The following is a 14,039-nucleotide window of genomic DNA, read 5'->3' as shown; positions in this document are numbered from 1 at the left end:
TACACCATGGTCTTTGCAACTGGGTTCTCCGAGGCCTCACTCGCGCACAGTTCGAATGAACGGGTCAACATCGTGTGGCGACCGCGAGTAAGAACTCGATCCGGGTTGTCGCTCGAACGGAAGGTCACAAATTGCTCTTGTCCAGGTGGATCGTCAGCTGTACGATGGAGTGCGACTTGCCTTGAACGGAGAAGTCGAGAAGCCGCAAACATGCCTCTATCGGAGATATACACCTTGCGTTCAGGTACCGAAGAATCTCGTTGGGATCCGTCCTTGCGCCATTCGACTCACCACCCACCGTTTCCACAGTGATTACAGCCTGTCGGACCCTTGTAGACGTACTTGTACAGGTATTTGACTGCTGTGAGGGCCGTACAAACCTCCACGTTGATATGGCCGTTGTACTTCTGCGAAAAGTAGCGGTTGTACGGGACCGCCCACTGGTTAGTGGTGGCGTTGTCGTACTCCCTTCCCTTGAACTTGAGTACTCCTGGAGGCCGACGGCGACGTCTGCAGAGAGGAAACCCGTTCACGTTTCCTTGTGTAACCTCTTCCAGCGGCTTCGGGTATCCCTTCGTGCACTGTCCGTCCTTCATGCACGGGCTGGAGAGGTTCGCCGCGCCACATGGATCATGCATCATGCATGTGAGTACGGTCTCGTACAGCTGGGGATTGATCTCGGCGTCCGGAAGTTCCGCGGAGCACAACTTGTCGATGATTTGTCGTGTACGCGGTTCGGCTTCGCCTGAGAGAATAATTAGAATGTGTGCGTGTGGGAGGCCTCGCTTCTGGAACTCCACCACGTAGATCCTCGCTAGAACACGTCCCAGTACGCCTTCATCCACATCTTTCAGCATCGTCGCGAGTTTCCGCTGCCAAACGCGGGCTACAATGTCCGGGCGGTCTTGTGCGCTTTGGTTTGGCTCCGGTATCTTTTCCTGGATCTACTCCCACGTAGGATTGCATGTCATAGTAACGAAGACGTCCGGTTTTCCGTACCCTCGCACGATAGCCATAGGAATAATCGCCCACCTTGGTGCAGTACCGACTCGTCACCGACTTTCTGGAATAACCGGTAGGCTACGTGCTCGCGGTGGGACATTTCACGCTTCTTTCTGCGCACCACGTTGTTCGCATACACGTCTGTGTAGATCCTGTTAAAGGGTGATGCGTGCGCGTGGCTTCACACTTGGCGCGCCATTGTGTGTGCGTGCGTGTGCGTGTGTGTGCGTGCGTGTGCGTGTGCGTGTGCGTGTGCGTGCGTGTGCGTGTGCGTGCGTGTGCGTGTGCGTGCGTGTGTGTGTGTGCGCGTGTGCGAGGCTTTGTGGCGGCGTCCAATGCTCAAGATGAGACGCGCAGGCTGCGTGTGCATGAGGACGAGCGCGTGGGAGCGCGTCTGGATGTTCAAGCTGCGTGGATGCGCGGGTGGGTGCATAGTATTTGCATATGTAGGAGTAGGGTGTCCATGACTTTGCACAAGTCTGTATTGCTTAGTGGGTTAGTACCGGGTCTTTGACTCGAAGGTCGTGGGTTCGATTCCCACAGATGTTTGCTTTTCTTTTTGCCAACAAGAGAGCATAGTAGGCAGGCTAGAAGCTAAAACTCACTCAATCAATCTTACTTTTGGTTTTGCAATCTCGGCCCGAAGCCGTCTTTAAGTGTTTCAAGCTTTACAGCTCGTAGTCCAACTTCCTTTTGGTTATGAGCCCAAGTACCGACACCAAGTTCAAAGTCGAGCCTTTCGACGGCTCGAACTACTCGCTGTGGAGCTACAAGATGAAGATGTACCTGATGTCCAAGGGATTGTGGGATGCGGTCAGCGGAGAAGCCGAGGTGGCCTCGGCGAAGGAGCAGCAAGCGCACGCGGCGATTGTGCTCAACCTCAACGACTCGCAGTTGATGCACGTGGTGACGTCCAAGACTGCGAAGGAAGCGTGGGACACACTGAAAACGTTCCACAAGACTCAAGACATGGCGAACCGACTGTGGCTCAAAGAGAAGTTCTCGGCGTTCAAGTTTACAGCATCCTCCGTCAGCAATCACGTAACGGAGTTAGAGAAGCTCGTGATGGATATGAAGAACGCGGGGTGTGAACCAAGCGAAGAAGACGTCTGTGCGACGATGTTGCGGAGTCTACCATCGAGCTACGAGAGCCTGGTTCAAGCATTTCGCATGTCAGTGAGCGATTTCAAGCTTGCAGACCTCGTGAGCAAGCTGATTGCGGAAGAAGTGCGTCAAAAGGACTCGACGCGCGTCGAAGAGGCGACCGCGCTTCTTGCCGGTAAGGGCAATGGAAAGCAGCAACAGAAGAAGAAGAACACACGCGGGGGACGCAAGAAGGGATTCTCCGGAGCGTGTTTCAACTGTGGCAAGATGGGCCATTACGCGAGGGATTGCCGTTCTAGGGCAAGTCCCGATGATAGTATCCAAGACCAGTCAAACGTTGCGTTTAACGCGACCGACGCTTTGCGAGCGAGAGCTGGGTGATGGATAGTGGTGCTTCGGCACACATGTGCAAGACACGCGACGCCTTTCACGAGTACTCGGCTATAAAGACTGCGCGCAGCATATTGAGCGCAAAGAACAGTGCGAACTTGAAGATTCTCGGCTTTGGAACAGTTGTTTTGCGTGTCTGGACTGGAAGTTCGTGGATAAACGCGCGGCTGGAAAACACGTTGCATGTTGAAGACTTAAACAAGAACCTGTTCTCTCTGACGGCTGCAACAGCACGCGGTATGACCGTGACTATGGACAGCGAGCGGTGCGTTGTGAAACGCGGCAGCCAAGTTGTGGCGACGGGTAGGAAGCAAGGCAAGCTGATGTACCTCAACACTGATGGTGGTGAGGAGTGTCATGTGGCTGAAAACGACGTTGGTCTATGGCATCGGCGGCTCGGTCACGTGTCTTTCAGCACGTTGAACTCCATGGTTAAGGACGGAAAACTCAGTGGTGCGCAAGTTGCACCTGGAACCGTGTGTGGTGTATGCGCGACTGCGAAACAAGCACGCAAGCCATTCAGTTCAACCGAGAAGGAGCTCGAAGCCAGGGAGAGTGCACGCAATGACACCACCGTGTGCTCTGATGTGTTGGGGCCTGTCACCCCCGCATCCAAGTCGGGCTACAGGTATATTGTGAGCTTTATTTTGATGAAAAGCCGTTTTGTGACGATCTATCCACTGCGCAAGAAGAGCGAAGTGTGTGAGGCGTTCAAGAAATTTCTCAAAGAGGCAGAAACAAGCGCGGGCATCAAGGTTAAGGTGTTACGCAGTGATAATGGTGGTGAGTATTGCAACGCAGCAATGGAGACTCTTTGCGACGACAAGATGGTCAAGCAGGAGTTTACGGTACCATACAACCCGCAGCAAAACGGTATGGCAGAGCGAATGAACCGTACTCTGGTCGAAATGACACGCTGCATGCTGAAAGAGAGCGGGATTGACAAGTCGTACTGGTGTGAGGCTATGATGACTGCAGCAGACATTCGGAACGTGTTGCCTAACACTTCAAACCCACACTCAAGTCCGTTCCAACTGGTTTACAAAAGGGAGCCACGTCTGGAGCACATGCGCGTTTTTGGGACCGAGTGCTATGCCCATGTGACCAAGCAAAAACGCAAAAAGCTGGATGACTCGGGTATCAAGTGCGTTTTCCTCGGCTACGCCAAACAGCACAAAGCATATCGACTGCTGGATCCAACTAACGGATCAATCGTGATTTCCAAGGAGTGTGACGTTTTCTGAAGCCCCACTCGCTACGGCGCGTAAGGAGGGCAGCCAGGAGGTGATCGATATCATCGGCAACGACGAAGAAGAGGAGCGCACGGAAGAACCCAGCGTTGAGGAAGGTTTCCGCACACCCCCAACTCACCCACGCCGGGAACCTGATAATCACAGCGGGCCGACTGACTCTGTGCCGACGCGTGGCTCTAGCACTCCGGGGAGAGATGGCGAGGAGGAGTGGATGGTGCGTCCGGCACGCAAAAGGCGTGGAGTTGTGCGCTACCAGGACGAGTACCCCGGGACTCGACGTGGTGAGTTCAACTTGGACGATTTTGAGGGTGAGTTCGATTCCCTCTACTGTCTACTTACTGAAGACGACGACGGCGAGCGTGCTGTTTCATACGACGAAGTTATGCGCAGCAAGTACAAGGACGAGTGGCTGCGTGCCATGGAAAGCGAGATGAAGTCGCTTGAGGATCACCGCACCTGGACTTTGGTGGATATGCCATCAGACAAAAAGGCAATCGGGTGCAAGTGGGTTTTCCGCATCAAGCGAGACCCGAGCGGGAAAATTATCAAGTTCAAGGCTCGTTTGGTGGCAAAGGGCTTCACACAACGCCCAGGAGTTGACTACACGGAGACGTTCGCTCCTGTAGCACGCAAGGAGTCCATCAACATGGTTGTGGCAATTGCTGCAGAGGAAGACATGGAGGCTGAAAACGTGGATGTTGACACCGCGTTTCTATACGGTGACGTGGACGAGGAACTCTATATGGACCAGCCAGATGGTTTCGAGGACCAAAGCAACCCGACTAAGAAGTGTTTGCTGATGCAAGCACTTTACGGCACGAAGCAAGCGGCGCGTCAATGGAACAGCAAGCTGAACAAGCACTTGGAAAGCCAAGGCTTTTGTCGATCGGCGGCGGATCCGTGTGTGTACGTTCGGCGTTCTGGCTCAAAGTTCAGCATTATTGTCGTCTATGTGGACGACCTCATGATCTTCAGCAAGACGAAAGCAGATATTACTGGGATCAAGGAGGCGCTGAAGCGTGAGTTCAGCATTAAGGAGCTCGGTGAGCTAAAATACTGTCTCGGCATCGAGATCCACCGCGACCGTGAGAGCAAGGTCATTATCATGAACCAACGAGCGTATATTCAGCGACTCGCAGAAAAGTTCGGTGTAGAAAACTGCAAGGCAGTGCACACACCAGCGGATAGCAACTCGAAACTGGTGAAACCCTCGGAGGACGAAGTTTTCGCGCCTAAGTACCCGTACCGCGAGTTGGTGGGGGCTTTAATGTACCTCGCAACTTGCACCCGTCCGGACATTGCTCAAGCTGTGGGTGAAGTGGCCAAGTTTTGCGAGTACTACAACAAGTCTCATTGGGTGGCCGCAAAAGGATTTTTAAAGTATTTGAAGACGACTCAAGACTTGGGGCTTGTGTTCAACGGCCGGACCAAGGGAGAGTTGTTCGGCTACGCGGATGCGAACTGGGCAGGCGATCTGGACACTCGGCGCTCGACTACAGGCTACGTGTTTTTCCTGAATGGGAGTGCGATTTCGTGGAAGTCGAAGCGGCAACCGACAGTGGCAACATCGAGCACGGAGGCAGAGTATATGGCCTTATACAATGCCACCCAAGAGGCAGTATGGCTGCGTCAGCTACTAAAGGACGTGGGGGCTGAGTGTGTGGGTGCTACTACAATATTCCAGGACAACCAAGGATGCATTGCGCTGGCCAAGAACCCAGCTTACCACTCACGTACGAAGCACATCCACCTGAAGTATCACTTCTTGCGCGAGAAGGTGGAAGACAAGATCATCGTGCTTGAGTACAAGCCGACAGACGAGATGGTCGCGGACGGGTTTACCAAGGCGCTGGCACGACCCAAGCACCGCCAGTTTATCGTTGGACTCGGCATGGACGACTAAGACGCCAGGCACAGCGCATCAAGGGAGAGTGTTAAAGGGTGATGCGTGCGCGTGGCTTCACACTTGGCGCTGTTAAAGGGTGATGCGTGCGCGTGGCTTCACACTTGGCGCGCCATTGTGTGTGCGTGCGTGTGCGTGTGTGTGCGTGCGTGTGCGTGTGCGTGTGCGTGCGTGTGCGTGTGCGTGCGTGTGCGTGTGCGTGCGTGTGTGTGCGCGTGTGCGAGGCTTTGTGGCGGCGTCCAATGCTCAAGATGAGACGCGCAGGCTGCGTGTGCATGAGGACGAGCGCGTGGGAGCGCGTCTGGATGTTCAAGCTGCGTGGATGCGCGGGTGGGTGCATAGTATTTGCATATGTAGGAGTAGGGTGTCCATGACTTTGCACAAGTCTGTATTGCTTAGTGGGTTAGTACCGGGTCTTTGACTCGAAGGTCGTGGGTTCGATTCCCACAGATGTTTGCTTTTCTTTTTGCCAACAAGAGAGCATAGTAGGCAGGCTAGAAGCTAAAACTCACTCAATCAATCTTACTTTTGGTTTTGCAATCTCGGCCCGAAGCCGTCTTTAAGTGTTTCAAGCTTTACAGCTCGTAGTCCAACTTCCTTTTGATCCAACCCAGTTCTCCATGCGGAAGAAATAGGGGGTACTGCAACGGGTCATACACAGAGTGTGTCTCGAAGATGCGCAGCAGCGAGTGATCTTTTGCACACAGAAGGATGTCGCGCAGACTGACCAAGTTGCCATCCTCGATAAGAGTCGCTCCAACTTCTGAGACCGTTGGTAGGTTGTGGGTTCGTGGGTTCGACCTCTTTTCGTGTAGCCGGAACACCATATCAACCACCTCCTTTCCCGCGGCCTGGTCGGCGCGCAGCTTCTCCGCGAAGTTGCGAAATTGTTGCGCGAACGGATTGCACTCCTCCATCATTTGCTCGATCTCCAGCAGCGTTCCGGGATGAAGGTAAGCGAAGATACCTCGGCGTCGCTCCGCACGCTGTTGCATGTCTGGATCGACGATGTAGATCTGGGCAAACTTGAGAGGCATGGGCTCGTTTGTGAACGTATCGATACGCAGAAGCAGATAGCCCAAGTAGTGTCCCATGGCTCCCTGAATGCGATACGTGTATACATCTCGTTGTCCCGCAACGCTCTCGTCTAGGTTCACGCCCCTGAAGTTGTACTGGTTGCTACAGGAAACCCCAATCGATGTGAAAGCAAACACTTGGTTGTAGGCACGGATGTGGCGCCGAAACTCGGGGTATGTGTACAACTGGTGCAGTCGCGGTGGCGCAGCAGGTAGTGGGGGTAACTGCACCGCTCCCTCTAAACAACAGCCTTTCTTGGACTCTGCAGGCCATTATCACGCGCTGCAATGAGGGCAGACCGTAGTCGGAGGCAGTCTGTGGCGCCCATCGACGACGTTATCGCCGCTGAGCATGGAGACTCTGAAATCCTCTTGGTTTGCGAGTGCATGACCTCTGCGAAGAGTACTGCGGCGTATACGCTCCTGTTGTCGCCGCTCCTCTCTCTTCCTCCTCCTCTTGGGCATCGCGAACCATTGTTTGATTCTCCCGGCGGGCGGCCCTCTCCGCTTCCACCACTTCCTGGCTTAGAGCAGCCCGACGTTCTTCTTGGCGAACACGGTCACGTTCCTGTCGGCCTTCTCGCTCCTCTGGTGTTTCCTGTTGTCGGCGTTGTTGGTGCCTAAGTCGATCAACCTCCTGTACAGCCCGCCGTTCATTCTCCGGCAGACCCTCACATCTCTCTGAATCTCGCGTACGTTCTCGATCGGACTCTGTTCGTAAAGCCCGGCGTGCCCGCATGCGTTCTGCATCTCTACGGCTTTGACGCTCGCGTTGGGATCCCGTCAGGTTAGCCCTTCTAACTCGGGATCTCTCTCTTTCGCGTGCACGGTTTCGTTCTGATTGAGACGCTGTCATTGCTACGCGCTAACTCCGCTGGGGTCGGGCCGGGAACTTGCTCCGTTGTGCTGGTATCCGCCGCAACAACTGTAGAAACAACAGACGCCGCTGCCTGAACCGGTGGCTGTTCTCTGCGGGTTGGCGGAGGCTCAGCAGACGTGTTGCCGGTCGCAACGTGACTCTCGACTGTCGTGACCGTTGCGGCTGTGTCTGTCACGTTAAGCGCTTGCAATTCCTTGTTCATGTTGTATCGTTTAGACCTTCGACGCGCCTGGCGACGCTTTTTAGCGGCAGGCTCCTCCGGGCCAGCGGGAGTTGCGTTGATACGCTCGTTGTCCCGCATGGCTTGCTCGATCTCCTCGCGCGTCCTTTTCCTTTTCGTTCGACCCATTGTTGCCTAAGCACACGCAACAGAGTCACATGACGCGTTAGACATAAAGCCTAAGAACACCGCCGCCATTTCCTGGGTCCTATACACGCGCCCCGCGGCGGACACAGAAGCGCAAATAGGTGCGTCCACCTAAAGCGCCGGTCCCATACACGACCACTAGCCCGGAGATGAGGCAGGTCACCCGGCTTCGCCGAGATCTGCCTCATTTACCCCGGATTGGTATGAGATTTCCCACGCCGCTGGCGGGCGGACGTGGGCACCTCAGGGTCGCGGCTCCCAAGAGCGGTCGCTGCGGTAAGGGCACGCGAAATCCCACGTCGGCGGCGGGTGCCAGCTGCAGCCTTTCTTATCATCTTAAAATGGGTATTGCTACCCACTTTAGAGAAAGTAACCGTCAGTATAGTGGAGAGCTGCAGTACCCAAATGCCATTCCCCAAGGTAATTAAACCCGGGGTGCAGGTAAGTGAGCAATGTTGCAGATTTGGGACGGCCTGCCTGGCATCTGTGCACCAACGGGGGAGTCTCGACTACATGACCGTGTCGTGAAACCCACTGCAACTCCCCCGTGGCCCCACCGAAGTAGGCACCAGGCCGCCCTTTATCTCACACTATAATACCTCGACTGCCCTGAAGGTACCAGTTATCCCAACAGGCGGAACACCCGAAACCGACACTTACATTAAAGTTAGGAAACTATGTAGCTAAGCGTACCTGAGTCCCAGTGCGGCAAATAAACAAATCGAGGCAGGGCGTAGCTTTGCTTCATCTTCTTCAAATTTAGGCCACGGATTTTCAGAGCTTCTCTTCGTGCGGCGCACTACTTTGTCTTAGTGAACGGAGGCGACCACCCCTCACCTCCACGAGGATTGCGTGTTGCTTGAACGCGAAAAAAAAAATCGCGGATGTCGCTCGAGTGATCAGATAAATTACCTGTCACCGGTATTATACTCGAGTACAAGTTACTTGAAATAATAGATTTTTAACTTAATATAAAAACTGGATGGGTCAACACACCAGCATAATTTGATTAGAGCACATGTAATTCAACACCACAGCGCCTGCTGAACCGAACCTAACGAATCATATTCAGCAGGTATTTCGATTGGAGAATAATTGCACATGAGTGGCATCCGCCTAAGGACTCTGGATAAAATCCAGAGAACTTAACAGTCTACGCGCCTTCGCGTTGGGGATTATGGATGCATTTCGCATAAGTTTAGAGAAGGTGTTTATAATAGTCCATTGGTGACGAAGCATTTGGCGGTGTTTGAGATTTGTGTCGTACATTTGTCGGTTTGAGGTGGCAAAGGTGTAGAAAATTGATGACCAGCTACTTACTTCATGGGCACTCCTTGTTGAATATAACTGTTAGTTGACGGGTCGTCCCGTAAACTTCACCTTTGAAACCGTCCCGTAACTCGTCCCGTAACTCGTCCCGTAACTCGTCCCGTAATACTATCATAAATTATCGTAAATTATCGTGTAATTGTAAATTACGTGCTCTGTATAACGCAACGAGAAGCACTGCGACGATCTTCTTTTCATTCTTAGTTTTCCAACCTACTACCGAGAAACTCCAGTTACAACGATGACGTTCTTCTTTCAGGCTGTGGCGGCGGCGGCTATGCTACTGGCAAGCGGCACCGACGCGGGTTGGGAAAGATATCGATTGAGCGAGAAATTCGGCGAACCACACGGCACTTTTTTTTCGGATACGAACTTTGCCATCGCTGGACAAAGCGTGCAGTCCATCACGATCCGCACGGGCGAACGTGTGAATGGCGTCGGAATAGACGTTACAAGCCCGGACGGGAAGACGAGGAACAATCCGTTCCACGGTGGTAACGGCGGCAACCCAAAGACTCTCACTCTGAAATCTGGTGAACGCTTCCAGTGTTTGGAGGCCCACTGGGGTAAATATCATGGTCGTACGCGCATCCGGTACATTAAGATCACCACTACTAGTGACAGATCGATTGATGGTGGTACCCCCACGACCCAGACTGGAAAGGTTTGCGCACCGGATGGTTTCCAACTGGGCGGTTTTGAGGGTTCGTCGGGCGTGGAGCTCGATCAGGTGGGTGCCGTTTGGACCATGAACTAGGCTCGGATCAAGTTCCTGCTCCAGTGCATCTGAGTGGTGGATTACTCAAGATGAGGCTACTACCGATTACCGAAAGCGCACGGAGATCAATTCGTGTAGATGTAGCGAGCGCCAAATCGGCTACTCCGATAATTGACAGTTTCCCGTTTGAAATCAGTTTTTTTTTTAATTTTAAGCGGTCAACGCTGGTGGCGCACTGTAGTAGTATCGTATTGGAGAGGCTGACTGGTTGGCCCCTTTGGCACTGTCAGTGACTAATCCAGAGCCTATTCTCTGAAATTTATTTCAGAGTCAAATACCCTTCAAAATACATATCGCATATTGGTTGTAAAGAGATAACCGCTTTTTCCCTGCTGGATATAATAAAATGCACAACACCATACTCGAGTACAAGTTACTAGAAATAATAGATTTTTTAGCTTAATATAAAAACTGGATGGGTCAACACACCAGCATAATTTAATTAGAGCACAGGTAATCCAACACCACATTTGATGATCAGGAATATGATAGTACAGTTACAGTACTACTGTAGTACTACCTCCCTAATCACTGAGTCAATAGTTTGGTTTTTTCACAATCGTTTCGACGAATCTCAGTGAAAATCACTGATTTATGGAAATTCCTCCGTACAGGACGATCTCCAACAAGTCTTGAGGTGGAACGAGGAAGTGGCCGGATACTACCGCAAAATTTGGTGGGTCGCATGCAGCGTCATCCAGACTCAACTCTGGACCCACAGGATCCGAGCAGTACATGAGCATGCCATCATGAACGAGTACGTACAAGAAGGCGCTATCTGGAGCAGCTTGTTCTCCCAGGTCCCGCGTAGCAGTGCTGGGCACGACAGCCGCGACAGCAAGGAGAACGACGATGGAGGGCAGAAACGTCATGGTCTGGTTATTCAGATAATGGGGCGGGTTCGGTTACTTTGGAAATTTGAGAACTGGTAACGTTGGTCCCGTAGCAGAATTTCGACGAATGCTCATGTGACTAGACGACAGGATCAGCGGTCACCTCCTCCATCCTCCACGCCATTTGACGAGCATAAACATCTCTGCAGTTAGACGACTCCGGGAACCGCTCGCTTGGAGTGGCATCGCATGGGTTAACCTTCGTGCTACATCTGATTAATGCGATTGGCTAATAGATTTCAAGGATAAAGCCTATTGGCTAATAGATTTCGCACTTAGCTGAGGTGGACGACACAGGTAACATTCAGGTAGTACACTGTATATGGTGTTGTGCATTTTATTATATCCAGCAGGGAAAAAGCGGTTATCTCTTTACAACCAATATGCGATATGTATTTTGAAGGGTATTTGACTCTGAAATAAATTTCAGAGAATAGGCTCTGGATTAGTCACTGACAGTGCCAAAGGGGCCAACCAGTCAGCCTCTCCAATACGATACTACTACAGTGCGCCACCAGCGTTGACCGCTTAAAATTAAAAAAAAAACTGATTTCAAACGGGAAACTGTCAATTATCGGAGTAGCCGATTTGGCGCTCGCTACATCTACACGAATTGATCTCCGTGCGCTTTCGGTAATCGGTAGTAGCCTCATCTTGAGTAATCCACCACTCAGATGCACTGGAGTAGGAACTTGATCCGAGCCTAGTTCATGGTCCAAACGGCACCCACCTGATCGAGCTCCACGCCCGACGAACCCTCAAAACCGCCCAGTTGGAAACCATCCGGTGCGCAAACCTTTCCAGTCTGGGTCGTGGGGGTACCACCATCAATCGATCTGTCACTAGTAGTGGTGATCTTAATGTACCGGATGCGCGTACGACCATGATATTTACCCCAGTGGGCCTCCAAACACTGGAAGCGTTCACCAGATTTCAGAGTGAGAGTCTTTGGGTTGCCGCCGTTACCACCGTGGAACGGATTGTTCCTCGTCTTCCCGTCCGGGCTTGTAACGTCTATTCCGACGCCATTCACACGTTCGCCCGTGCGGATCGTGATGGACTGCACGCTTTGTCCAGCGATGGCAAAGTTCGTATCCGAAAAAAAAGTGCCGTGTGGTTCGCCGAATTTCTCGCTCAATCGATATCTTTCCCAACCCGCGTCGGTGCCGCTTGTCAGTAGCATAGCCGCCGCCGCCACAGCCTGAAAGAAGAACTTCATCGTTGTAACTGGAGTTTCTCGGTAGTAGGTTGGAAAACTAAGAATGAAAAGAAGATCGTCGCAGTGCTTCTCGTTGCGTTATACAGAGCACGTAATTTACAATTACACGATAATTTACGATAATTTATGATAGTATTACGGGACGAGTTACGGGACGAGTTACGGGACGAGTTACGGGATGGTTTCAAAGGTGAAGTTTACGGGACGACCCGTCAACTAACAGTTATATTCAACAAGGAGTGCCCATGAAGTAAGTAGCTGGTCATCAATTTTCTACACCTTTGCCACCTCAAACCGACCAATGTACGACACAAGTCTCAAACACCGCCAAATGCTTCGTCACCAATGGACTATTATAAACACCTTCTCTAAACTTATGCGAAATGCATCCACAATCCCCAACGCGAAGGCGCGTAGACTGTTAAGTTCTCTGGATTTTATCCAGAGTCCTTAGGCGGATGCCACTCATGTGCAATTATTCTCCAATCGAAATACCTGCTGAATATGATTCGTTAGGTTCGGTTCAGCAGGCGCTGTGGTGTTGAATTACCTGTGCTCTAATCAAATTATGCTGGTGTGTTGACCCATCCAGTTTTTATATTAAGTTAAAAATCTATTCTTTCAAGTAACTTGTACTCGAGTATAATACCGGTGACAGGTAATTTATCTGATCACTCGAGCGACATCCGCGGTTTTTTTTTTCGCGTTCAAGCAACACGCAATCCTCGTGGAGGTGAGGGGTGGTCGCCTCCGTTCACTAAGACAAAGTAGTGCGCCGCACGAAGAGAAGCTCTGAAAATCCGTGGCCTAAATTTGAAGAAGATGAAGCAAAGCTACGCCCTGCCTCGATTTGTTTATTTTTCGTAGCCTATGCGGCGTGGTCGCGGTCACAGGCAAACTCTAACAAAGCCGTGCTTCGCCCCTGGATTTTCATTTGCGGACCGGACAGCATAACAATATATAGATTCTTGATGTTGTATAGTACTGCTCTCATCTTTTCTTTCATAACAGGAGATAGGTAGTTTAGTTGTTTCTCCCACCGCGCTACTGCTCCAAACGGATATAATACTGTAATCGGAGCTAAAACAGAACTGCATTTCAATACTAAGTGGGAAACTCGCTTCGCCTTTTGCCAGTCACACTCCGAGAGAGCACTGCTGGAAACTGATACTCTATTAGTAGATAAGACTGGACATGTGTGTGGTCTGCACAAGGAACTATGTCAATAATACGGACGTGTTAGCTTGCGCGGACCGTACCATGAACCAAAATTGTCCGGGTTATTGGTCAGATAATGGTATCCTACACCCAAATCGTTGCACTTTCGAGACCTAAGTCGCACAATTTGATCGAGAAATATTGGCATTCCATGAATCTTGATAAATTGCCCTCAAGTCACCTAGTTGTAAAGTTTCGTGCTACCAAACAGTCAAGGTCTAGTTCAATTCACTCGTGGACCATGACATCCATTCTCTTATTTTTCATTTTATTTTCCGCGGATAATGCGGTTTGCGCCCAGGGTGCACTCTAATTCTCCTCCGTACCTGCAGTGACGGCCGTATTATATTTTTCTCTGTTTTTAGTGGAATACGATATAGTATCTGTTTACAGAGCTCCAGCTATAGTTTACCTGACACTCCCAGATTGAAACTCGTGTTGCGACCATAGTTTACCTATGTTGGACATCGCTACTCCCAAGTTCACCAAATAAAACATCCACAGCCTCAACGATAAAAGTGTTGCTTCCCGTGGCCGCCGAATGTGAGCGTCGTACCACGTATTTTCTATTGGAGTAATGGATTTCACAGAGAAATTAGGACAGAGGAGGACAGTATGTCATGGGCA

General features: G+C 51.4%; 2 protein-coding genes across 2 annotated transcripts in view; one reads left to right on the top strand and one right to left on the bottom strand.

The window, feature by feature from the left end:
• The window catches only part of IUM83_12370 (ABC transporter ABCA1 lipid exporter family), a gene marked incomplete at both ends in the record, with an annotated part of 29,652 nt that extends 19,591 nt beyond the window's left edge, over positions 1-10,061 (top strand). The window contains one exon of the mRNA XM_067936991.1: positions 9,564-10,061. Within this exon, the coding sequence (XP_067800128.1) occupies positions 9,564-10,061 (498 nt within the window). The remainder of the gene's footprint in view (positions 1-9,563) is intronic.
• A 1,617-nt stretch (positions 10,062-11,678) lies between these two features.
• On the bottom strand, positions 11,679-12,194 carry IUM83_12369 (uncharacterized protein; the record flags this gene model as incomplete). Its single annotated transcript, XM_067936990.1, has 1 exon — positions 11,679-12,194. One exon carries the CDS (start codon positions 12,192-12,194, stop codon positions 11,679-11,681), a length of 516 nt encoding a protein of 171 aa, XP_067800242.1.
• Between the last annotated feature and the right edge of the window lie 1,845 nt (positions 12,195-14,039).

Source organism: Phytophthora cinnamomi (genome assembly GCF_018691715.1).
Source record: "Phytophthora cinnamomi strain GKB4 chromosome Unknown Contig2, whole genome shotgun sequence".
Lineage (NCBI taxonomy): Eukaryota > Oomycota > Peronosporomycetes > Peronosporales > Peronosporaceae > Phytophthora > Phytophthora cinnamomi.
Note: the sequence above shows the minus strand (reverse complement) of the source record. Positions and strands in the feature narration are given on the sequence as shown.